The sequence below is a fragment of the Strigops habroptila genome, chromosome 1, assembly GCF_004027225.2.
Source record: "Strigops habroptila isolate Jane chromosome 1, bStrHab1.2.pri, whole genome shotgun sequence".
Lineage (NCBI taxonomy): Eukaryota > Metazoa > Chordata > Aves > Psittaciformes > Psittacidae > Strigops > Strigops habroptila.
Window position 1 is genome coordinate 34,742,056 of NC_044277.2, and position 27,272 is coordinate 34,769,327.

At 39.3% G+C, this 27,272-nt stretch overlaps 1 protein-coding gene across 2 annotated transcripts in view; it reads right to left on the reverse strand.

The window, feature by feature from the left end:
- The window catches only part of PREX2 (phosphatidylinositol-3,4,5-trisphosphate dependent Rac exchange factor 2), a 173,320-nt gene extending 149,053 nt beyond the window's left edge, over positions 1–24,267 (reverse strand). For both annotated transcript variants that reach the window (XM_030495245.1, XM_030495237.1), the window contains exons 1-2: positions 24,125–24,267; positions 23,798–24,024 (exon numbers count right to left, since the gene is read on the reverse strand). In XM_030495245.1, the coding sequence (XP_030351105.1) occupies positions 23,798–23,938 (141 nt within the window). In that variant the 5' untranslated portion in view covers positions 23,939–24,024; positions 24,125–24,267. The remainder of the gene's footprint in view (positions 1–23,797; positions 24,025–24,124) is intronic.
- Positions 24,268–27,272: the final 3,005 nt, after the last annotated feature.

The following is a 27,272-nucleotide window of genomic DNA, read 5'->3' on the forward strand; positions in this document are numbered from 1 at the left end:
AATATCATTACAATAAAGCCTTTATCACAGACCACTGAGGTTTAGTGTTTGCAAAGAGCATGAAGATGAGGAACAGACTGCACTCCTAATTACACCAACTGAAAAGCACAGGACCTCTGTGCTGGAGTCATTTGTTAACAACTTTGTTTAGATAAGACACATATGCCTGAAAGTCTTCCTCTTAGAAATGAGAGCCACCTTATGGATCTTATCTCTAATTCACACTGAATTTCAGTGGCATAAAGCCTTCAGATTCTCTTGATCATCTTCAAAAAACCCAAGGCTTCATTCATAAGCAATGAAACTAAGTTTAGAGAATTCGTATTCCTTTCATAAAATAAGTCTAGTGTCAATATTGAAAACAGAAAATTTTGTTCCCCAGTTTATAGGTAAGTAATCAGGTAATTTGTGCAGCACTGGAAGAATGAGATATACCTTTCTGAAGCATCAGTAGGAAAAAAAGAAGTTGCATCAGAATGTGTTCTTTTATTTTACATTTCTACCTGTCAAACCAAACCAGAAATGAAAGGAAGTAAGTAATTCTCCAAGTGTAATGAAGCAACGGAAAAAAGCTAATATTTTGAAAAGGAAAAAAAAAAAAAGGTGAAATTCTGCAACTGCCTGTTGGATTTCGTAGAGATAAAGAATTCAAGTAATTTTACTAACACACTGAACTTCATAAGTCAATGTATATGGTTTCTGAAATCTCTGATTTTCCATTCAAGACTCATGGAATGTGAGGTAAAAAGCATGGAATTTCAAGTATATTAATATGTCAGAGACATCTTTAATGCATCACATTGGGGGGGAGGGGGTGACGGGAACCAACAATATCCTAAGCTTCATATCCTAAACTTCAAGGGAGGGAATGGAGGAGCACTGCAGACCAAATTGTATCAGAAAGGAAAATGCCAGTGCATAATTATTTTTAATTGGGTCCCACTAACAATGGGAACACTTCTTATCACTCAAAAAGTAAGGCAGAAATATTAGTCTAATCATCATCATCCAGGGCACTGTCATAACCACTTTTTTCTTTTTATACACTTTTGGTGGTCTTTTTTCCTGAATATCTTTTCTATTGGGTGCAAATAATTTAAATACCACCTCTCAATTGTGCTTTAGCACAGCTGAGTATGTTTAAGGACTACGTAAAACAGCTACAAAAGTATTTCAATTATGAAGACTTATTTCCATTTTTAAACATCATAAGAAACTGCAGACAGCTCAGTGCAGTAGAGGGGAAGAAGAATGTCCTCAGATGGCAATAACAAACAAACAACCTTTTATTCTGGTCAGACCTAGTAACGATTGGGAACGACAGTACTTAGCTCATCCTATGAATTTAGATCACCAAGATCTTTTATTCTGATTCATCATCATCTTCAATTCCTTGAAATACTTAATATTTTCTCATGCACCAAACCCGTAACTGTATCACTACTTCAGTGTTTCTAACTGTGCCGTTAGGAAGAAGTTTTAGCACCCTTTACCAACCAGCCAGTAGGATTGTCCAGGCTCATTCCATACACAAAAATGAATCTATTGTGGCTTTAATTTCATTTTACAAAACAACCTAACCTAACCTAACAACCTGAGACCTAACCTAACCCAAAACCTGACTGTATACATCACACTGGTCATGCAACACAAGCCACAAAACTAGAAAACGATAGCATTTAAAAAATGTTACTTGGGCATCCAAGTGACTAAAAAAAAATCTGCTTACATTTCTGGCTCTGCAGATCTATTCAAACACAGCAAAGGTATGACAGTACCGGAGAAAATTATTTGCTCCACATACTTCAAAAGCTGGTAAGCAAATTTGTTTTCTAAGTCATATAGACTGCTTTCATCTTTAGAGCATTAATAGCTAATAGGTGGGAATGGTTTTTGCAATTTTTTTCAGCTACCCACAAAATTCTTTGTCCTTACTCGAAACAGTTTTGTCTTCCAATTAACAGTTTTCATTCATTACCATAGCTTGGAGAGGACAAAAAAAACATCCAACCCACAAATTAAAAATTATACAGTTCTAATTAGAGGTGTACACAAAAAGGTTACATGTGAAAACAGGTATGGGTAGTTTTCAAGGTTAAAAAAAACCCTTGACAAAAAGCTGATTACAGTCACACCAATCATTACAGCTTTATTCTAAACGCTCCATAGAGTTTTTTTCTTTACAAAAACAACAGCATCACCACCCATCGTCCAAACTGAAATCACATTAATTAGCTAGGCAGCAAAGTTTCAAAGCATACCAAATGCTTACTAGAGCTCACTTGGCTATTGTGTTTAACTTTGCAAACAAGTCATGATGAAGGAAATCTACATGATAAGCATACTTCAGCTACAGAAAAAAGGTTTTAATCTGCCTGGAAATTGGCAACTGCTGGCTGTGTTTTCTATACTTTATGTTATGTTTCTCTGCTCGCTGCAACGAATTGGCTGCTATGAATGAAAAGAAACTTTGCATCTAATCAGTGGCATGAATTTAGACTGAAAGCTGCTGTGCAGGACTTCTGTGAAGAGTCTGGGCCCTCTGCCATCCTTGTGCTTGTGAATGAACGGCATGAGCCACATGCCCTCCTCCTCCTCCCCCCAGCTGGGGCCTTCACCCTTCCCTTTGCTGGGGGGTACTGGGGAACCAACCCTTTGCTGGTGAAACCACCATGACCCAGAAAGGCATTCAGTGCCATCAATGCATTCGCTTGAGAGATCTCAGCTGCGCTCTCCATTCTGCAGCTTTCACTCCTGGTTTCTAAATCAACTTGTGAACCAATGGTAAGGCAGCCCTCCTGACTCATTCCCTTGACAAATAGGCCCCTAAACTGATCTCTGACCTCTCTGCATACTTTTCCTAAGTTACTGCTGACCCCAGAGAGTCTGCACCCCGCTGCCCATACAGGTTTGCCTTTGTTTTTATATGGGGACATACTGATCAAAAAGAAAAGCCAAACAAGCCAAAAAACCTTTATTACCACACAATTGCTCTAACAGCAAAGTCCCTATTCCTCTATTCGCTTGTAAGAACTACCGTATGTTTTTGACTGAAGTACCACAGCGCACGATTTTTTGGGAGATACTAAATAATATGAGATCTATTCAGGCCAATGAAATTTCATATTTACTTCAAAATTAGTGATAGATGTCCTATTTAATCAAGTAAGTTCATAACCAGCTAAATTTTAAATATAAAATATTGCTGAATCTGGATGAAGAACCAGCAGCTGTTGAGTAATTCATTTAATTAACTTAAGAGCCCAGTCAGACTTGGAGAACAAGCTATTAAAAATTTCAAAGAACAAACACAATGTCTGTTTCAGATGTGTATTTCTTTAGTTCTCTTCTATAGTCTTTCACTATGTTCAAATATTACTTAGAACTTCAATAATGCACCTCTGAAAACAATTTTAAACATGTATACTTAAATAGTAGAACTACAAAATAACACCATTTTCCATAGAATAGTGTATTAATGATTTTCTCTCATGTAAAACATGAATTTACTAAACATTCTAGCATGTAATTCAAGTTTATCACCTAAGTTTTCAGAAACTTCTTCAGCTATAATAGCAAAGTTTTCCTGTTCCAGGAGAAAAGCGTTTTTAAATATATCTACCCAAAGAACTTTGCAGATATGTTTCCATTCAAATAGCAAATATTACTAAACCCTTAGGCTTTTGCATTTTTCATTAATGAGCACTTCTACTTTGCTAAACTACTTTAAAAAAGCATCCAATTTTACTAAACACAAGTATACTCTGGTGCATCTCAAATAACCTACAGTAATACACGAAGACCACAACAGATCAATTCTAAACTGTCAAGGAAGCTTTTGGCTTGGAGTGCAAGAAAAGTAACTATCTCTACTACGTGCAAGAAACCTTTCCCAAGCACAGGACCAGCATGACTTGAGAGTCAGCTTCCCCTCATCACCTCTCTCCATCCAACACAGATGGCGTCTCTTTGTCCCATAGTCAAAGAAGCATCAGACAGCAAAACTGCAGATGAAGAGTGAGGTGCTTTGCCAAAAGTTGAGAGACAGGACTCAAAGCTGTCTTCTGAGGAACACTTCATACCAGAGGACACACTACAAAAGCAATGGACTTCTACTGCGATCACTCCCATTCCATGCCACATGACATATCCTCAATAAAACATATTCCCTGGATGTTGTAAAAAAATGGGGCTGGTCAAGCAAAGACGTGATCAAGGCAGGAAGCTGAGACAGGATTTATATTTTGCCTAACTGAAAGAGCACGGACTGGCCTAGTTCTCCCCAATGTCATAACACTGTTTCACCAATTATACCTTTATCTACAACACCACGCAGATCCTGTATGGAAAAAAAATTGTACGTGTGATGATAGTGAAAACGAACAAGGGGAGGAGTAACAGGGCTAGCAGAACTTCAACAGACAACAGCCACCAGCACTGCAATGAAGACTGATCTTGCCCTGGCCCTCTCAGTCCAATTCGCTTAACATGAGCAGTGAAGTACTACTCTAGTATACATTTCAGGTGGGTTTTTTAAGCTGAAAAACATACATTCTGCCATGTAAATTGATACTCACCTCTGCATAAGTCATTAGCCTTTACACTGAGAGCAGAAATCTTTACTGCTTCAGTAGACTAAATGGAAATAATAATAGATTAACTAATCCTCAGAGTTTACCAGAGCAAGAAGTAACACTTTCCTAGTGCTTCACAACTATTTCTAACTAGCCAAGGAACAAACAGGAACACCTAGGAACCTAGAATTTCTGAACAAGTTTTTTTTTTATGCAGAGTGCACTTCAGTGTTCTTATGTATTGAATTCTGATTACAATTTATTGGCTTTTCCTGTCTGTCCTCCCTTGCTTGCCATCTCCACTGCCATCGCCCACTCCCAGCTCATAATTCTGTTGATTTCTGCTTTTATGATCCTTCCCCCGTATTTATCAAGTGGGGGAGGACGCAGAAAGCCTTTCCCAACCCAGCTTTAAGGTTTGGCACCAAAAGGGTCCTGGCTATCAGAAATGTAACTGCTTGGAAAATGCCGCTCAGGACAGTGGTTGTGGACTGGCCATGGGCTCAGCGGCTGCATAGAAATGACAGATGAAGAGTGAAATCAGTGATGTGCAGGGTGCCAAGAACACTGAGTGCAAACAGATTCTGTGGGCAGCAATGATAGATGCTTCTAATTAGCCTCCACCAAGTGCTTCCAAGCTTTTCACTTGGTTGAACTGACTGGATTCGCACACCAGAGTAAAAGCCAATTCTCTGACATTAGGAAAACAACTCCACCATATACTTCACTTTGCCTTTCTTCCCTCATGTTTAATAAAGTTCTACAAAATATGAAGGTGCCAGTTTCCTGACCAAATACACAGAACTCTATTCTTGCATCTTATCTGTTTATTAACAGCAAATGTAGTGTGCTTTACTGACTTGGCCATAGAACAATAAAGATAAGCTTTTCATTTGTGCTGAGTGCTTAAATACATGCAGAATTAAGTTACCACTCTCTGCTGTACAAAGTCAGTCATATTTTTTCTGTATTATAAAATGATGAAAATATAAAATTTTAAATACCTCTTTCCACCTTAAAAACTTTAAATACTACATCATGAGATCAAATGAGTAGGGTTTTTTAAATCAAAACGAATAAAGTGCTCTCTAGCTACCTTTTGCTAACATAGAGCACATACATACTACTGAAAGGCACCACTTTAAATAATTGGTAGTACCTGAAGCACTGTTTTCTCTTACTCATTGCAGTGTTTTCCCTGCAGTAACTTCAAATTAACCAGCCCTCTCCTTTAACTGTTTCCAAAACAGTTCTCTCAGCCAGGTTCCCAAAGCCTGCTGCTTCTCCCCCAGCAGTATCGATGGCTATTCTCATACCAGTGATCCTGTTCAAGAGGATGGCAGATCAGCTTTTCAAATCATGTTTTCTTGGACTGTGGCAGACCAATCTACCTTGATAGAAGTACCTAGTAGTTCAGTATTTCAAACACATCGCTAGGAGACAGCTAAATTACCCTTCATGCTATTTCTCTAACCAAATACAGGAGACCCATAGAAAGCTTCACTTGCAAACTTAAAGGTGACCATAATTATTAAAATTCTTGAGCTAACACAATAAAATTCCAGACACTCAAGTCTCTTCTTTTGCAATTTGTTATTGGCAGGGCCAGCAGTTGCTGCAGCATTCATCAGTCTCTGTCTCTGTTCCTCCCCATATTTCATTCAGCAACTAATCCACATGCCAGACGTCAGAATACCCACCCACAGCAAGAAGCGGCACCACTGACAGGAACAGCATGGTTTGAGTTCCAAATAATGAAAGCCTCAATGTAGCATAACTAACATGCAAATCTCAGAATAACTGCGGCATTTTGAGAATGCTTCTCCATTATGTGCTATCCAGCACTATTATCACAATACACCATCTACAATACACATTAACAGCGTTCTTGGCTAACGTAAATTTGGACTTTCAAAGTAAATATTCATTTAAACTAAGGCAAAGCACTTCCATAATGACACTAGAATTCCAGGATAATGTTAACTTCTTAGTGCTTTTTTGAACTATAAGTACATACAGTAGCTCCTATAAAAGCCTTTAGAAACACAGACACTAAGTACGCTTCTGGAAACTTAAATATTTTCTTCATGGTCACTTAACGAACTCATTTTTGTGGTTACCAAAGAGAGGTGACAAACTGTCATCTTTTATCCATACTAGGGACAGACAGAAAAGACTGAAAGTAAAGAAATGGAATATGAATAAAGGAATTCATAAGCATAAGAACAGTTTTGAAGGGAAATCTAAAGCTGAAAATTTATAGACAAATCTGATGGAAACCTTGGCTGCTGAAATAAAACCAATAAATAAAAATGGATCATACAAAGGAAAAATTTATTGGCCAGCATTTAGGAAGGGTATTTAACTTACTATGGTAAGTAAGTGAAAAAAGAGAGACAGAAAGCCTCCTAACCAAGGTGCTCTGAATTAATCCTTGAGGCAATTTCTCTTCCTCCTTTAACTTCATAGATAAACAACTCCTAAAATAGTCATCTGTAGTAGATGCCTCAGGTTAGGACAGATGCCCGTCCATAACTGCATATATACGTATTACACAACCATAATTCTTTTATTATTCTGATTTAGCATTGCTTTGTCTGCTTTTATCTAGAAAGAACCTGAAAATAAAACTGGCATTAGACAGATTGGGATCAGCAGCCTGTTCCCTACCTCACCCCAGAATCTAAGGTGAGTTTGTTTTCCTGTAATTTCCGAGTAACAGGACATTCATAAGTATGAGCATATAAATTCAGAAGTTTATTGTGTAAAAATTTGTTTACAGAAAATTAAGGGCAATCTAAACATATTTTCATTCTTGCATTATCAAAGTACTTATCCCTAAAGCCATTCTTTCTCATTTAGGGGAAAAACTGGACATAAACTTTTTAATTAAAAAATCAGAGCCTCTGTGGGACAAGAGCAGCAGTATCTAATTCCCCAAGGCCAGGTGGCAAAGTCCTGAACAGTACTCATTAAAAGACCATTAAAAAAAAGATTAAATTAGTAAGTGTAAGTACACACAGAGGTTGAGATGAAGTGCCCTGCCTAAGCCCTGTCCCTGTGTGAATAGATGGGAGTAGCATGAACACTGGCAGACAAGCTGCTTTCCCTCTGCTTCAGAAGCACTGAAGAATGAAGCACAGGAGATCTGAGGAAAATCTAAAATTCAGCCAGCAGTCTGGTTCCTCAGGTTTGTCTTAGCATGGGCATAAGACTCCATAGTTTATGTTAATTATCCATTTTTATCAAGATATTATTCATTCCCTAGAAATAGCAGGTTCACATCGATGGCTGACTTTTTCTTCTCTGTGCCTCACACACAGGTTGATGCCCGTTGTGAACGTGGTCATTTACAGGGAGCTACCACTTTGGGATTTCACAAGGATTCTGAAATCTCTTTATGCCATGTATCAGAGAATATTCTTCGAAGATTGGCTAGAGCCCTTCAATATTTGGAAGAGCAATCTTTAGCTTCAGGCTCAAACAGACTAGTTGCCATTCATCTATAGCGCTTTTTGAATGGATAGAAAATATAGCACCTGAGCTCAAATATCAATGAGATGCTATTAAACTCCACAGACCAAGATTTATCAATAAATAAATAAATAAATAAATAAAACACGGGGGGGGGGGGGGCAGAAAAAAGAAAAAAAAATTACAAGCTCCAGAGAAGAAAAAATATATATAACATACAACAGATATAAAAGGAGAAAATGAAAGGTTTAAAATTTTGTTTAGCGATGTTTGTATAACAATTAAAATGTGATAAACAAGTATGTGAGGTCTTGTTATGACTCATTACAGCTTTACAATCCACATAATATTTTGGCATATGTGTAGATTAGAATTAGAGACATACTAGGGATGGTGGGCTAGCTATACAGTGATATGAAATGTCTTTACATAGAAGGTCAAGATTTGATAGCACCGTGGTAGCCACTTCTAGCTTAAATTCAGGAAGACAGCAAGTTCCTAAAATCTGGGGGTTTAGTGTATTACTAAGGCCTTTTATAGGACAAAAATCTTATTCTAAGATCCTCTCTGCACCAGTTAATGCTTTATTTTCTCTCAAAACCTTAGAAGGGAACTGAGTTAGAAATTCAGTTGTATGTGGCTAATCTGCTGTTCATTTAAATTTTTCATTAATCAGAAAAAAAAATCAAATTTTTCACTGTACAAGACTTATTATAACAATGGGAATATTCAATATGCAAATATTTGCTTCCCATCCATAGTGCACAGTAAAGCTGCCTTACTACCACTTAATGTTGCATCTATCCCTTAAGTCCAGTAATCAAGAACACCACTATCTCCCGCAAGACAAAAATAAGTAAAGAAAATTGGAATAAATATGAGAATAAAAGCATAGTGAATTCTTCATTCTGTTACCACTAGCCAGCGAGTAAATATGAGAAACGTTTACTCTGTGAAATTGAAAGGTTTAGAAATAAATGGGGAAGTCAGAGCACTGCTCTAGCCCAGAGCTGTTCGGTGGCTTCAAAACAACAGGAAAAGGAATGGAATAGCCATTACAGTCTTCATTGCCATGGCACATTAAGACAGACAACAGCATACAAAGAACAAACAGCTTAAACACAAAACAACATTTTGCCAAAATCCTGTCTTACATCTAACAGTTCTTGGCAAGTAAGTATGGGGCATTCTTCAGTACAAAGATGAGTAATATGCAAATACATGATAGTAGCTGTGGTGATCATAATATAAGTTAGGTTTGGGTTTTTTTTTTAATACTGTAATACCATTTGGTTCAAATCTAGCCCTTTTTTATTATTTATTAGTAAAATAAATGCAGAAATTCATTGTTATTTTCATTTCTGGAAGCTGATGTAATACAGATGAAAACTAACTAATCCGGTGTTCTTCCAGCACATATTTCTCATAAAACGCCCAAATTAACTTCACTTTTCATGATACAGCAATTATCAGCAGAAAGCAACATGTGCTCACACATTCCATAGAGTAACTTGTACAAAATCAATTTAAATGTCAGAAGAACTGAATATTTTATGTTCTACTGCCACTGATAACTCTCGTAAAGTGGCATTTGTATACAAAATGGGTTTGACAGAGAAATAGGAAAAGCTTCAGAAGAGGCAATTTCTTCTTTCCAATTCACCTAAAAATATTCACTCAGACCCAAGAAAGGATCCAATTATCAAAAGCATTTCTCAGTGAAGAAGTGTCCTGCAAACAAATTTGGAAAACCTATGTTTTACTGGATTGTACATGCTGAAACCTGCGTTACAAAATCTAAATTAAGAACTTACTGATATTGAGTAGCAACTAGTCAGCTTAATGATTTAAAAGATTATAATATAGCAGATGTTAAATTACTATAACTATAAAATAGAATTCTACTTTTTTTAAAAACAGTTTTTAACTACCCAAAAGTTCCTTCACTTGATGTATTGAATGATGAATTGTACCAGTACTACAGCTCTTATAAAACTTTAATTTTTATGTATTCCAACTAGAAAAACCTTTAATCATGGCTGAAGATCATCTCCACCAACTCAGGGGGGTGTTCTGTAATATGTGTATATGAAATGTAAAGACAAACAATGCATCAGGCTGAATCCTGACTTAGGTTTTTGGGGGAGGGTCAGCTGCTTTGTCTTTTTGTACCTATGGAAAACCACAGCTTATATTGTAGCAGTATTAGTATAACTTATCCTCAGCTTCACATGAAAATTTCATCACTCTATTTGCCAAGACACTGATTTACCAGCCTTCCCCAATTTTGTCCTGGCACAGCAGACTAAAAATATAAACACAAAGCACGGTTCTTTTTTGCAGTTCAAACCCTTATTATTCTGAAAAGCTTCCAAGTCTACTATTAATATTCTCCTCTGCTTCCCTTTTGAGGATGTCAGAGTCAGGCCAATAGCAGGTACACAAACATGAGGATTATTTAATATAATGTTATTTCATCACCTACCCAACAGCATTTTAACAACAGGACATTATATCTGAGTGTTTATAAAGAGGGACCTTTAAGCTTTCCCTGCTGTAATTTACTATTGCTAAATGCAAATTCTGAAATGTAACCAAGACAGAACAGACAGTCAATTGCCTGCAAAGCGTTTAAAAGAGTAAAGCACTGCTTTTCAGTAGAGATCATTGCAACTTCATACACTAATGAAAACTAGTTCTTTGTGTGTTCGCACTCAGACTAAAGAAAGCTTTACCTTCTTTGGAGCCAAAGACCTCTTCGATATCTGCACAAAACAGGAAACTTTCTTTCCCATTGTTTCTGTCCAGACTGACTATTGTAACAGTTCAGCATAACTAAACATGGGAAAAAGTCCCTCTATTTCCTGTGAGGACAACCTCCTAGCATATGGGAAGAAATTAACACACTCATACAGAATGTAACTGCCAACTTCCAGGCATTATTCTTAATAAACAGGATCTGACACAGTGTCAAAGAGATAAATGAATGAGGAGTAACCTTAATGTAAACAAAAATAAATTTTATCGCTATCAGGTCTTCACTCTCCTGCCCCTGCCAATACAAAGAATGCTTCCAGCTATGTATTTAATGTGGTAACAATGTATTTAAATGTGGTAACTACATCCAATTAATTTTTAATTTTCATTCATTAATTCCAATATTATTATTAATGGTAGTTACATGTTGTTGTGTGTAACTGAACTACATAATCAACATCTTATTACAAACCAAACCTTTCTACTTAGTGAAAACAGCAGATACGATCTTTCTATTTAAGAGGTCTCTGTTAGTGCTTATCCACAGAAAGATCTAAACTCAGCCAAAAACATTTCAAAAATTATGAAGCAATCTACAATTTGTCACTTCAAAATGTTACATCAGTCACATCATCTTAAAAACCTTGGGATCTCTTTCACTGATAAGCGTGAGATCAGCTAAAGACAGCTCTCATTTTGCTCTCTTTAATTACAAAATTGTCAGTTATCTCTTGGTAATTACTGAAACTTCATGTTTTATCACAAAATAAATGAAAATAAGGTCACAAGAACCAAATGCAAAGATAATGATATTTTCACACCTTGAGCTGACTATATTTGAAGATGTCTAAGAAACTGCATTTCTACTTTATTGCTAGCCACATTCGCCTCAACCATCCCACAACATAGTTAACTTCCAGGACCATGAGGGGCACCTAATTTAACGCTGCAAAAGCCAGTGATGCCTGTCCTATTAACACAAATACTACAATACAAGGAAATCTCATCACATACTTGACATGTTTCAAAGGGGGTTTTGTGTGGTTTTCCATTTTCAGAAGAACCAGCAACCCTTCCTTCTTCCTCTTCTATCTTGTTCATGCATTTTATCCTTCATTTCCAGTATTCTCTCCTCCTATTTCCAGAGCACAGAGTTTCTCCTGTAATCTCACACACATTTATTCCTGTTAGAATCATAGAATGGTTTGGGTTGGAAAAGACCTTAAGATCACCTAGTTCCAACCCCCCTGCCATGGGCAGGGACACCTTCCAGTAGACCAGATTACTCAAGGCCCTGTCCAACCTGGCCTTGAACACTGCCAGGGATGGAGCATTCACAACTTCCTTGGGCAACCTGTGTTGACTACTTTTATCCTCCACTGAGACCTCTTTCCACACCTTTTCCCCCGTACACTGTTTTACACTGCAAAACAGAATGGGGAGAAGGAGCAAATGGCAGCTAGAACTCATACTTCAAGCATCTTCCCCAATCTCTAAAAATACAACTTTCGATATTCACAGGTAAACGAAGAGAGGAAAGCAGGGCCTAAGGAAACTGCTAACTACATTTTGCAAAATGAATATAAGCAGAATTCTTCAACATCTTTTGTTACAAGAAAAATAATACTGCAGTACCTCTAACATCTATATTTTAATTTTTACCCTCTGAAAACTAATATGCAGAAGACTAAGAAGGAAACAGGGGTGAAGATCAAAGATACTGACACCAGAACAATTCATCCCAAAAGAGTGTGAAAGATGATCAAAAGTATGACAAGGATTTCATAACACAAATAATTAGACCCGGACTTCTGACAAGAAAAATAGTGACACAACTACTTAGTGAATTTTTCTGGCAGGACATTTAAAATAAGCAGAAGGAATTATTTTCTGGGAAACACATTCAGAAATTAAACAGGGGAAGTTTAGATTAGATATAAGGAAGAAGTTCTTTACAGTGAGGGTGGTGAAGCACTGGAATGGGTTGCCCAGGGAGGTTGTGGATGCTCCATCCCTGGCGGTGTTCAAGGCCAGGTTGGACAGAGCCTTGGACCACGTGGTTTAGGGCAAGGTGACCCTGCCCATGGCAGGGGGGTTGGAATTAGATGATCTTAAGGTCCTTTCCAACCCTTACGATTCTATGATTCTATGAAATTACGGGTGCCAAAAAAATACAAATGATACAAAAATTAAGTAGGCAATCTCAGAGGTTAGCTTGCATACAGGCCATACATCCACAATCTGCAGTACAGATAACTCCTAAACTACTGGTGCCTGAAGTACACCCTCAAGTAATGTTACTAACCACCATTATTAAAAAATTACTGTGATAGACCTGTTAATAAATCTATCACAGCAATTCACAGGCTCCTTCTAACACCTCTCATTTTAGATCTTGATCTTATACTGCAAGTTCATGTGTAAGTGGTATTTTACAAGCTTCCAGGAACAAAAAAATCAGCAGGCACTGGAAGGAAGCAGCTATCATTATAAATTTAGAGTGGTCATTTTTACAAAGGGATTCTCTTTTTTTTTCTCCTGCTTTACATGGCTTCTGCAAAGTAACTCTCCCCCACAGATAAAAATAAGGATAAAATCAGAACTATTCAGTGATGAAATTTTACAAGTGACAAAACACTAACTCTACACGTATGTGCCACTTTTTCTTCCCTCTAGCTTGTAAGGCTTTGGTGTCTTTTTAATGAAAACAGTGCCTATGCACTGCAGAACTTCACTTGCTTCCACATCTGTTTAAGTCTCAAATGCCTCTGTGACTCTTAAAGGAAAGTCCCCTTACTGCACTCACACTACAGAATCCGAGGATGTTGTCTCAAAGCATCCTGTCATATGCTATTTCTTCTAGGCATCTGGATACACCATATGCTTAGATTCCTTGGGTAAGGTAACTTAGCACATATTAAGCAATAAAATGATTTTCCAGTCTTGTTACACAAATTCACAGCATCCCAGACATCAATCACTTGGTTATATAGTTCATCATTTCAACTTTATAGCTTTGTGCTTTTAATGCTCAATTTTTTTCAAAATGTCACAGTAGGGATTAAGAAGTAAAAACATGGCCAATTAAGTTTACAGAACACAAGAAGATCCTGAAAGTCTATTAAGTGGTGGTGGAGACAAATCTTGCTTACCATTCTTCCATTTTGTATCTGGTACTTTCTAGCTTATTTCAACAATATAAAATGGAAAGTCGATTATTCTTATGGTATCTTTTGTTAAAGAAAATACAAAATAATTAATTATTTCAGGGGTTGCTCCACTTTCATGCCATTGCCTAGTAATCAGTATTTAACTTAATTCCCATCTAGAATTTTTAGCTGGGTGATAACATAAAACGAGCTTTGCTTTAGATGATACACATTCATCATGTTTTGATCTGTCATGCTTTTGGGGGTGGGGAGCAGTGAGGACAGAAATATAGATGATTCACTGGACACGCCTCAGAGTATCTCATCTACTTCACCAGCTTGTGCCTATTAGAAGGTAGTCTTTGCAATACAGACAGTTGACTACCAAACTTTCCCTTCACTGCTTACCAGCAAACCCTTCCTAAGCAAGCCCCAAGATACAGGTCACTAAGGCTTTCTGTAAGCACAACTTCATGAAGTTAGTAAGGCAAAGAGATGGGGCTCTTCAAAAACCGGACATTTAGAAATGCAACAAGTATAAACACAATTCTAGTCCAAGTGAAGTATTCAGAGATCACAGCCACACATGTATTTCAATTGTCACCTTCAGATTTGTTCCTCAGACTGCTGAGTACATGACACTAGTCATTGTCCCTCAGACAGACAGACCTGGCCAGCCTTTAAGTCCTGACCAACCATTACTCAATTGTATTTTCTTAATTGCTTTTTGTGATACAAATAAAAACATCCTTATTATCTAAGAAGAGGCTGAAGTCCCAAGTACAGAGAATTTCCCATAGCCCAGCTCATACCTAACCAGCTACAATGAAGATTAACTGCATAAATCCCATCGGTAACTTTTCCTGGCCTAAATATTCTCCACGTTTGCAGGCTATTTCTCCTTTTCTATTTAGCCTGTCAGTTCATTGCTTTTGCTATTTGAATTGATTTACATCCCTGATGGAGTTCGTAACATCTCATCTTTAAACATCACAGAAGACGCCATGTACACACCTCAAGCAACTCAGCTCTCCCATACATCATGGCATTTCTGTTGAGATTGCCTATAACACGTTACTAGGTTATATAGGTCAACCTATACATGTAGGTCAACCTGTTGACGTACCAAGTATTTCCTGAGACGACTTGTAAGAATGCTCTGTCTCCACTGGTGCTCCTCTATCACATCATCTTTGATGTAGGCATAAGGAGGCTGGGATTGTTAAAATCAACATGTAGGAACACATTCATTCCTTACTCTAGCAATGACTCCATTTAAACAACCTGAGAAGTTACCAGTGTATTTCACAGGGCAAATTATAAAAAACTTATTTAATGTAAATTCATCTGTCAACTGATACTGACCACTTGCTACAGCTGTTGTAACAGGCAAAAGTATATTTAGAAAGCAAACATATCAATACATAGAGTGTATTTAAACTTCAGGAGCAAATATCAGCAGCTACAGACAAATTTCATTTTGAAGTGAGACTGCATATAAAACATCCCTAGGAAGGTCACAGAGTAGATGATTTATTTTGCTCCATTCAGCAAGATATTATTGCTTTGTCAGGGGGCCTGCATCACACAAATGATACTGAAATAAAGCAAGCTACCCCACTACATCGCATTACTGTCCTTTCCACTATCGCTCAGTTTTAGCTGTTTCCTCTAGACTAACCTCATGCTCTTTGGCCTTGAACTTGAAAACTCATGACATATGGCAGGTGACTTGGCAGCCAGGCTGCCAAAAGCACAAAGGAGAATCAGGAAGCCTTATGGGAAAACCCCTAATACTTCAGTTCTGTCCCTACAACAGGATAAATTCAGCTGTGAACAGTCTACGAGAGAATCACAGGAGCAATAAAGCTTGCACGAAATGAAGCAGGCTTTGAAGAATTATCGTTGCAGTTTCTCAGACATTTTAAGTAGACAACCATTCCAGCATTAATTTTATATAAAGGGAAAGGGCTGCTTTGCTGTCAGAGTACTGAACTGGGAATCAACACATCAGATTATATTTCTGGCTCTGCCACAAACTTCCAGTGGGAGCCAAAAATCAATATATGTCTCCAAGTTTCCCATTTGTAGAACTACTCAGATTTGATTTACTAATGACAGCAATGCACTGAGATCTCTCTGAATAGAAAATATTACAGAAGTGTCAGGTTATCTGTTTCCTGAGCAAATACAATACAGTTGAAAAAAAGATCTGTGCATCCGAGTTTCCTCTTGGATTTTGCATATTTGTTTGCTGAACAGTTTAGTCTGGCCATTTGCACTGCAATTTCAGCCTGAAGAGCTGAAACTTCACAACAGTCAGTCTTTTTTTCCCCAATCATACCAATAAATTGAAAAATTGATGAGTCACGTGGGTTGGAAGGGACCTCCAGAGCTCACATAGCCCAACTGCTTGACCAAAGCAATGTCAATTAGAACAGGTTACCCAGTCATGCCCGGTTAAGCTTTGGAAAAAAAGAAAAACAAAAATAAATATATTCCACAGCCTCTGGGCAACCCAGTCCAGTTTTTGACCATCCTTATGGCAAACGATTCCCCTCACACTGAGTTGAAATTTTCCATTTTTCATTTTCCTTCTTCCACTGTGCACCTCAGAGGAGTGTGGCTCCATGTGCTCCATATCTACCCATCAGTGAGTTGACAATAATAAAAACTCCACCGAGCATTTTCTTCAGATTGAAGAAACCTTGCTCTCTCAGTCTCTCTTTCCAGTAATATTCTCCAGGCTCCTCCTCACCTTGCTGGCCTCCACTAGACTTACGCCAGTAGGTAAATTTATTTCTTGAATTAGGGAGCCCAAAATTTGCATCACAAAGGTCTCTCACCTGTAGAGGGTAAAAAATCATTTCCTCTGATCTGCTAGTGACACCCTTGCTAAAAAAGTCCAGGATGCTGATTGTTTTCTGCACTGCAAGAGTGCAATGCTGATTCATATTACAGTTCTTGTCTGCAACTCCCACAGCATTACTGAAGACATGATACACTACTGGTTCTTGAGGAACACCATTCATAACTGGCCACCACTTTTACTTTGTGCTGTTGACAAAAGTCTCTTGAGTCTAACAGATCCACCAGTTTCCCACCCACCTTAATATCTGTTTATCCAGTCCAAACTGATGAGACCTGGATGTAAGGATACTATGTGAGACCATGCCAAAGACTTTGGTTAAATCAAGGTAAATATTATCCATAGCGCTCACCAAGTTCACTGAGCCAGTCATCTCCTCCTGAAGGCAATCAGGTTAACAATTCACCCTTGACAGATCTTGAGAAGCTGCTTCCAATCACTTTCTTTTCTATCAGCTGCATGGAAATGGTTTAGAAGATAATTCAGTCCCCAAGGACTGAGGTGAGGCTGATGAGCTCACACTTCCCCAGATCCTCTTCCTTGACTTTCCTGAAGCTAGGTTTGACATTTGTGTTTTCCCAGTCATCGAGAACTTCCCACAATCACCATGACTATTCAAAGATGACAGACAGACCTCACACTGACATCAGCCAGCTTCCTCAGACACACCCCATCTGATACTAGACTTGTGTATATTCAAGTACTTTGTAACTGTGCTGACTTCTACAGTAGGCAATGACACATCCTCATAAAATCTGCAAGTAAGCTTTGAGAAGTCTAAGGGAAACCGTTATTGGAGAAAACTCCAGGAGAAAAAGCATGGAGTACCCCAGACTGCATAAATATGTATGAGTCAATTAAGTTTTACAACACCCCTAAGGATATCACGATCTTTAGCATGATACATCTTAGTCTACAGTAAGTCTTCGGAACAGAAAAGCTTCTTAAATGCTATGAAACAAAGATTTTCCTTTCAGTATTTTAGACTTTTCACTGAACAGCTAAACAAACAACCTTTCTTCTTAAAGAGCAGCTTTTCACAAAATAGGCTAAGTACATCCGAGAGCAGTAAGAGAAAATCCATTGAAAAGTATGAAACATCTGTCTAGAATATAGTACAATATAATTCTCTACACTTCCAAACAAAGATATATGCTTGAAAATTGTTCTGAAAAAACTCTGCTTTTTGCCACTGACATACCTTGCATGAAGTCTGCATTCAGCTAGCAGGGATGTGAACAATCTTTCTTGCTAATCCACGCCATAAAGCAAGCATTCAACCTTGGGGGCAGAGGTTACAAAGAAATAAACAGCTTTTAAGCAGTTACCCTTACTCTGATAAAGACCACAGGTGCTGCTATTGATACAGCCAAGCAAAGTCAAATAAGAATAGAATACCACATTTTTTGTAACACTTAAGCAAGTTAAAAACAGCAGAAATTGGAAGTGAATGGAAAAGATATTGACTTTCTATGGTAATTGTGTTTGCACTTCCTTTTGACTTTTTATGATGAAGTAGCCACAGAATGTTGTTTTTCTTCTCCTGAAGAGAAAGGAAATCACATAACCTTATCAAAAAAGACAGCCAGCTAAAACCCTTCCCTTCCATTCATTAAAATCCCTTTTATAAAACATAAATGCAATTATGCAAACCATCATGAGTCACTAATCATTACTGTAATTGAGATACAACATATTTAGGGAGTTGGACTCGATGACCCTTATGAGCCCCTTCCAACTTGAGATATTCTATGATCCATGATATATACACAAACATACAAAAACAACACACATGTTGTTACTGCATCAAACTACAGCCATAAAAGATCACTCAAAAATGGTTCTTTTGTGAAAGGCCCAATGCCTAGCTTCATCATCTAGCATAATCATTTGAGGAGTTTCAACCCAAGACACAATTCCTCTATTGCTGCTCAGGGTTAATAACACCGAATTTGACTGGTTTACCTGGAATCTCAATTACTATTAATCATTTGTCCAACTAATTAGTCTGCTCAACAATCAGAGAAATTCCTATTGAGCCAAGAGAAAGGAAAGGCTCCATGTGGCAGGGAAATACAGATCCTTGGGAGTCACACAGCCACTGAGATGGCTGGGCAATAAACCTTATAAACAAAATGCCTGTTAGAAAGCAAGAATCTGGCTTCCCTCACATTTAAAGGAAACAAACCCTTCTTTCACTGTAATGCAAGCAGAAGACAGAGGGAAAGATAGTACAGTAGTATCTAATGGAATTAAACTGAGATTTGAGAGTTAACTGGCAGAAATGTATACATATTCACAGAGGAGACTCTGTAAACCATATTACACTCTACATAATAAACTAGCTTTGTTTTTTTCCTCCAGCTGCTTCAGCATCTAACTAGTCACCCCAGCTGAGGCCGTGGGGTTTTGGAAGGCTTACACAAGTGCCAACATCTGCTTCTATTCCCATCAATGTCAAATTTGTCAAAACACGAAAGTGCACCAGAAAAACAATTCCTGACATAGAAAAATAAACTCTACTTAATGGATATCCCCTGAAGTACCAACTGTAGCAGATCTGTTACACTTCCAATTTCTATTCCAAAATAAAATTTCTTTTCCCCAAACACATATACATTTATATTTTTATATATATACGTGTGTATATATATGTATTTACATACTATTGTGTCCAGCTTACTTCCCTGCAGTGTACCTACAAAGTAAAGCTCTTCATGGCCTGGTTTGCCTTTACTAGCCAGTCAGTGTAAAGCACTATCATGAAAACTAAGCCTTACACCAAGTTACGAGGTGACAAATTAAGCTCACCACTTTTTGGCATCTCTTTACTATTAAATACTTTTTAACTTCTCAGCAACTACTACTCACAGCTTTACTGGTCTCTTTATTACTGCTACACTGATGGTTCAGGTGAGTACCCTGATTTATACAGTACATGACACCGTACACGAAAACATCATGAGAATTAAAAAAAGAAAAACCAAACAAAAAAAAAAAAAAACCACCCAAACCAAACAAACTTTTTAAAACATTAATTAAAAATTCAAATATATTTCCCAGCATAAAACTGTCAACCAGTGAGAGTCTTGGAAAAGTTTATGTAGTTTCAGTCTAGTTAGCTAATTGTGCTTGTAGAGCAAATTAGGAAATTTTTATTATGTTTACACAGAGCACAGTAAATAGACACATTTGTTAATTTGCTGTAAAGAGCAAAATAGATAAGTACATATTGATAAAGTCTCAAAATTTTTTATATGATCAGAGACATCACCCAGCAGCAGAAAAATCCCAAATGCTAATTTAGCCAGCAAAGTATCAACAGTTTGTAACAGAAACCTCATACTGTAGCTTCTAAAAAAACTCCATCTGTACACACAGTCTTCAAAGACACTGTAGCGCTTTAGGAAATTCTTCCATCAGTAGATCTACTTCTTTCAAGAAATGCTAAATGAGAACAAGAACAAAAACTCTGGTGTTGCCATGATGCTCGAAATGTTATAATGACATGGCTGAAGGAAAAGCGTACGCCTTTCTTCATCATTTTCTGTGTGTGCCTCCTCCCTCCAACATTCCTGTAACTACCAGTGGACTTCAGTTTATCCACCTCATGTATGTTTACACACCTCACTCAAATAGGCCCAAAATTGTTATTGCTCAGTATTCTTGATGTCTCAACACACTGTGCTAATACTGTTTATTACTGGAAGATTCAGGAGATCTGAAAGTATAATATTAATAGAACCAGACCTTTCCACTCAGGTTTGATCTGTGATGAGTGCAGATTAAAAACAATACACTGTATTTATACAGCATAAAGCCAAAAAGAAGAGGTGAACAAACTCACACGGGAATAACTGCCCAACTACATCTATCTAATAAAATAATGAATGTAATCAATTCTTCTGCTTTGCACTTAATAGCCTTATAGACTTTTGACTGAATACACAAACCATGCTGCTTCTCACTAAACTGATGATAACTGGATGATGAAGAATGACAAAGAAGTAGAGGAATAAAAATACTTTCAATAATCAATCAGAAATTTATCCTTCGTGAGACACACTAATTCCATTATAAACTGAAGAACCTAAGTCTAACACATAACAGGCATGTTTCCAGTGCCAGGAAACCTGCAAAGCATTTTCCATGTTGACACACACCAGCAAAGTCACTTCCTTCATAAAACCTCTTCATTCTTCAGCCAGCTGTACCAAGCAAAGCCCCATTCCCCATCATGACTGTGTCAGCTAGACAGGTCTCCTCCTCTCACCACTCGGATAAATCAGGCTTATTCTTCATCTTCCACTCCTGTCTATATTACATACTGCCCATTGCAACAGCGTAATTTTGCCTCAGCTGAAGGGGTTGTGCATGTTATCAATTCACTCCACAAGATCTCATGAAGTACTCAGGAAGGTGAGTTAGGTGTGGTATGATGTATGTTATGATTCCACACAAATCCTGCTTACATGCTGCCCCTTTCCTACGCAAAAACAATCGACTGAAGAACCAAATTCTCCTGTTCCTTAACTGCCTCCGCAACAGGACATATACACGAAATGGAAATTGCAGTCCAAATGGGTAAAAAATTAGCTCTCCTGCCCACCACTACTACACAAGCGCTAATGTACTTTTCCATATGAACCATACACATCATAAAAGATTACATTCTATAACCCCACAGAAGAATTTGGCTCTAACCCCAAAACCACAGGGATTTTTTCATCCAAGTGAATACTCGGTTCCTATTAACTACAGTGAAAATTGCAGGTACTCCATGCAAACTATTAGGAAGACTTCCAATGGCTTCAGCTTCTCCATGATAAAGGAAACTTGGTTTCTACTTCAGTGAGCTCCACTGATGGTGTTGAGGTGACCTGAAGCCTAACTCTTAACTTCTATTGGAACTTCAACCTCTCAGGCTGCCTCTATTTTAACAAGACATCCTGGAAAATATGATAAACTTTGGTCAGAGAAATAGTCAGCACTGGGACCCTACACTGTTGGGGAGGCAGGGGTGTCACTTCAGACTAGCTGTAGTCTAGTCCCAGGAACTGCAAACTCATCGTCAGTCAGATGCACTCCCACAGAAAACCTTCCAGTTCACTTCCATCCGAAAGTAACCGAGGCTGTGTGCCCCAAGACCACCTCATGATGTGAAAAAAGGTAATCTGGGGTAGCGTTTGTATTTCAGAAGTGCTGGGACTTTACAACTGGCAATGGTTTTAAGGAGAATAAAGAGAACCATAAGCCTAGGACACAAAAATGAGTGGATCTAGCTTCCAGATCAAGATATTAACATAGGAACAATTACAATGAATGGTTTTGATGGCTTATGTAAAATAAATGCGGCGGTCTCTAGTGGCCCACATAAATCCACCACCACCTAGCAGACCTAGTAGGTAAGCCAAAGGAAAGCTCAGAAGTTGCTTCCTGAAACTGAGGCTGAGATTCAGATTAAAACACATGACATTTCCCTCTGAAGCATTTACATCTCTGAACTGTCACTTGACCCCTGTTCACAACCCTTAATGAATATGAAAAACTTGACACAGAACCAGATATTAAACTCCAGCCCTCCTCTCTCTCATAAATAAATGTGATTTATTTAGATCATCTTGTTCCAAACTGCAAAAAACACTTCTTAATGAATTCAAGATTTGGATGCAACTTGAGATACATACAGAGTCTGTTTCTTAGAAGGAGCTGAACACTTACTGCTTGAACACCAATATCTGTTATGTCTTAGAGCCCAAAATGAAAAATATTACAAATTCTTTAAATTTGCTAAAATCATCCAAGACTCTCACATACACCAAATTCAGGGCTTAACATAAAATATTGAAGAACATTCCCTTAGGATAGGTATTTTCTTACAATAGGTAAAGTCTCCTTGTTAAATGAAAAAAAGTAAAACACAATCACACAGCCAGTTTCTGAAACATGCAACTTTTTCTTTTTTTTTTTTTAACAGAAAACACATTGGACCATTTACCATTTTTCATGGTTCTGCTGAGGATAAACATATGGAGAAAATAAGCTACTCAGTAGATCTTATTTCACTCCAATGTCTGTGCTTTTACTCTCCCTGTCACAGCCAAGTTGAGAATTTCCTCTTTCATGATAATAAGCAGAAAGTTCAGGATCTCAAGGCAGCAAAGCAGGAAGTTTGCAGTTTGAAGGATTTCCCCTCTTCGATGGGACAGGGGAGGAGAGAAAGCATGAAGGGGCTACTGTGAAATCTTTTGCAAACTAGGCAGCTGATTTGGACATACTGATCTCAACAGGGTCCTACAGAGATGCTACATAGACCATGTGCAACTGGAACACTGCCCGCATCTGTTCTGTCAGAATTTGTCACTTTGGCTTTTTGAGAGAGTGAAAATTCCTGCCTTTCCGATTAGGGTATTAGTGATAATCAGACGGGGAAGAAAGCTAAAACTGCTAAAGCACGGCTCGCACCAGAACGTGCTACCTTCCCAGCTGACCACGTATCGCCAGACCGGGGAATGCCACATGTGGCTCTAATGCCGAGCAGCTGCAGCACACCAGCACCCCCCTGCCCTCCCCTTACCCCCCGCACCGCTCTGCTTCAGGGACTATACCAAGTATTGCAACTGTAATGAACACAAGCCTCCACACCGAAGGCAGACCTGAACACAAACACATTACACCCCTGAGCTTCCATGCCCGGAGAAAGCGAGATCGATGTGAGATCACCAGTGCAGGCTCTCAGAGGAGGGCGGCGGGGTCGGGGGTAGAGGGGGCATTTCAGAAGTTGTTACTCTTCCTCCTTCCCTTCTAAGCAAAAGCAAAAGCACAGCTCGGGGCGGAAAACGCTCTCCTGGGTGCGCGTCCCGCCGTCCCACCAGCGCGCCCCTCCGGGGTCGCCGCCTTCTCCGGGCGGCAGTGCAGTCGGACCGCCGGGCGAGGCGAAACCCCCCCTACCCGATCCGCGCCCCTCCGCTCACCGACACCAGGAACTCTAGCGTGCCAACGTAGTCCCGCTCGGTCTTGAGCAGCTCATTGAGGACGCAGACGCGCAGGCGAAGCTGCTTCTCCAGGTCCTTCCCGCTTTCCCCCTTGCCTTCCCCTTTGCTTTCCTCTGTCATGGTGTGGCGAGGAGGAGCGGAGCTCCCTCTCAGCCCGGCGGCTCTCCCGGCTGCGGGCAGCGCTGCCTCAGCGCCCCGGCACTACGCTGCGGACAAGGACAACAAAAGACCCCGCTCAGTTACATAGCGGGGCCAGGCTCTGGCCGGTGCCCAGCCGCGCAGCAGCAGCTTCAGCCCCTTTCTCACCCGCCTCCGGCAGCGGCCCGAGCTCCGGAGGCGAGGAGCCAGACCGGTGCGTGCTCCTTTCCCGTCAGGAAGGGGACACGGCCCGGAGGAAACGAGCGGTCACTGGTTCCCAGCTCGCCCTGTTAGCTGAGAGGTTGGAAAGCCTCCGCAACAGCGGCACAGACTTGGACATTAATCAAAAGCTTTGTATCCATGTGACTCCAGCCCCTTCCCCCCCCCGCGCTAAATCTCGGGAAAAAGGAAAGGAAACAACTTCAGGGAAGATTGCGTGCCAGCAGCTGCCTGGTTCACACACAAGCTGAGAGCTCCAGTTTGAGGCTAATTGGAGATCTCCAGCAACAGAGCACAAGAATTATAAAAAGTGTCCCAGCAAGCTGGCTGGCCAGGGAATCAGCAGTTGTTTTTGCTTGGTTTAATCTGCAAAAGAGCTATTTCAACTTCCCCTCCGCACCTTCCCATGAGACATACATCACAATGTATATCACAACTAACATGTAGTACAAATACGTGCTTTAATACTCTTCTAACAACTTCACACAGCTAAGCATGTGCATATGCTAACTAGGTACAAGCAATACATTCTACAATAACTACAGATTAGTTCTTCTGAGATTTGGGGGTTGTAGGGTTGGGGGGGTTTTGTTTCTTGAAACAGGATGCTATAAAATCCCCAGATTATACGGTTTTCCCATCAGCATTGGAAGTACAGATTTGCATGATGCATTAGAAGAGTAAAAAAGAGTTCAGCAAGGTTTTCAAACAGCGAAAGTATGTAGCTACTTTATACAAGGGGAACTGATTTCTTGAAAACTGAAATACATCAGGACACTACCACCTGAATTGTGGGACTGCCAATGGAAGCTGAAGGTGTCTCTGGCCAGCTCTTCAATCTGTGTCAGGAAAGAAAATCCAGGTCTTCAACCTGAAGATGCCATATCAAAGTATCATTCTAAACCTGCAATATCCTAAAAAGAAAGAATAAAATGAAAAGCAAAGCGTAAAACTTCTACAACCACAGTACAAGCTAAGGCTGTGAGAAGAGTCCTTATTGGGAGAGAAGCAAAGACATTCATGTTCTGATAACTAGACATCATCTAGCCGTCTGTCTCAGACATCTTTTGGGAAAAAGAGAATAGAGTTTCCACAAGACTTTTCTCAAAGAACAGAAATAAAAAGGCTGTTTATTTGAATGTGTACTACTTCCCTGCATCCTCCCCTCCCCAAACACAGCTCCCTCACATAAAACCTAGGCAGGAAGCAGCAGTTGCTGGGACTAGTTCTGCTGGATGTAGCCTACTCAGTCATTTATGCATGTGCAGATTAGCCTGCGAACTTGCCTGCTGAGCTTAGCGAAGCTCTTTCCTGAACGGGACATAGTCCATTCCAAAAACAGACATTGACTTTCATGAAAATTAGAACTTTGTGTTTTTAAGGACCTGACTTCCCTGTCAAATCCGATTCAAATGGACTGATGGGTTGAAAACAGGCTACGGCAGAAAAGCCGACCCTGTTCAATCATTGAAGCTTGTTTCCTTCAGAAACCTATCTAAAATACACAACGTATCTGATGATTAGCTCAAAACTTTTCTACCTTCTTGGGCAGGCTTCACCAGTGAAGCACAGAACCAAACTTCCAAAACACTGTATCTGCCCTGATACTATGGAGGAGATTAAGTGTTTCATGCTTGCACTAGCACCAGAAAAGCTGGTGCTGTGGTGGGGACACTGAACGCCAAGATGAAGTTTTCTCCAGTGGTAACCAGCAAAAGGATCCAAACCTGCTGGAGTAGAACACCATGCTATTGCTTTCCCACTCCTAAGCACTTGCAGGTGCCCTTTCTCAGGCAGTCATAGCCAGATGCCTCAAACTAGTTAAAGCAAGCATCCCCTCATTCTTTTATGAGAGTAGAAATAAAGGACCTTTACAGTTTCTGATTTCAGACATTCCCCTTTGCTCTTCTCTCCAGGCATGTGCCATCAGTTGTTACAACCTACGCTCACAGACCAAGATAAAGGATAAAAGAGCAAGGAGCAGCAGCTTACTGTCTTTTTCTTCCCCACCACCTTTAACAGGAAGAACCGCTTCCCTTCACATGTTTGTCATCTCATTGCCAGGAGACCTTAAAGCTGAAGTGATCCTTGTCCCATTTTACACTCTTGCTGCCCTCACACAGCTGTTTCTTGCTCCTTAATTCAGGCTGGCAGCACCAGCTATTTGGGCCAGCAAAAGCATTACTGGCAACACAGGAGAGGTTTTTGCAGCTCACTTAAGGCCACTGAACCCAGCAAAGCCCACAGCAGATGTGCAATGATAGGAAAAGTAATTCTAAGTATACAATCTATGGAAAACACATGTGCATACAAGCTTAGCCAATTTTCCTGACAATCGTCTGCTTGAAGTACTAAAGACAAGGGCAAACTACTCTTTTCCCCTTGTTTCAGGAAAGAGCTGAATTGCTCCAATTGTAGCTTTCACTACACCTAAATTAGGGGGGAGAAAGGGGAAAGAATAAAATAAGGGTAGAGCATATGCACAAGATGAAAACATTCAGTCTGAACAAGATGTTTTAAGCAACAAAAGGGCAGATTTTACACTGGGATGTAAGGAGGGAACATGACTAGTAGATTGCACTACCTGTCTTAAATACAGAAAAAAGTTATGGAAAACAGTATACTGATTATGCTAGCATGTGAGAGACAGCAATTCTTTCTCCCTTTGGGGAAAGCCACATGTTTGTAGAAACTGCAAAAATCAGGTTGTTCCCATAGAATGAAATAACTTCAAATGCAACAAGAACTGTTTCAGTCCAAGGGTACTTAAGGTCCAAATTTGAACTCTATATAAAGAGTCATGTTGAAAAACTATGGCACCACACAACTTTTGTCCTCTTCATAAGAACACATAATTGAGGATAGATGGGACCTCTGAAGATCCTCTAGTCCAAACCCCCTGCTCAAGCAGGGTCACCCACATCAGGCTGCCCAGGGCAACAGGACAGGTTGTTCAGCCAGGTTTTTAGTATCTCCAGGGATGGAGACTCTGCAGCCTCCCTGGGAAAACTGTGCCAGTGTTTGACCAGTATTGTACAAGTCTTCTCTTGTGTTCAAACAGAATTTCAAGGGGTTTAATGTATGCGCATTGCCTCTT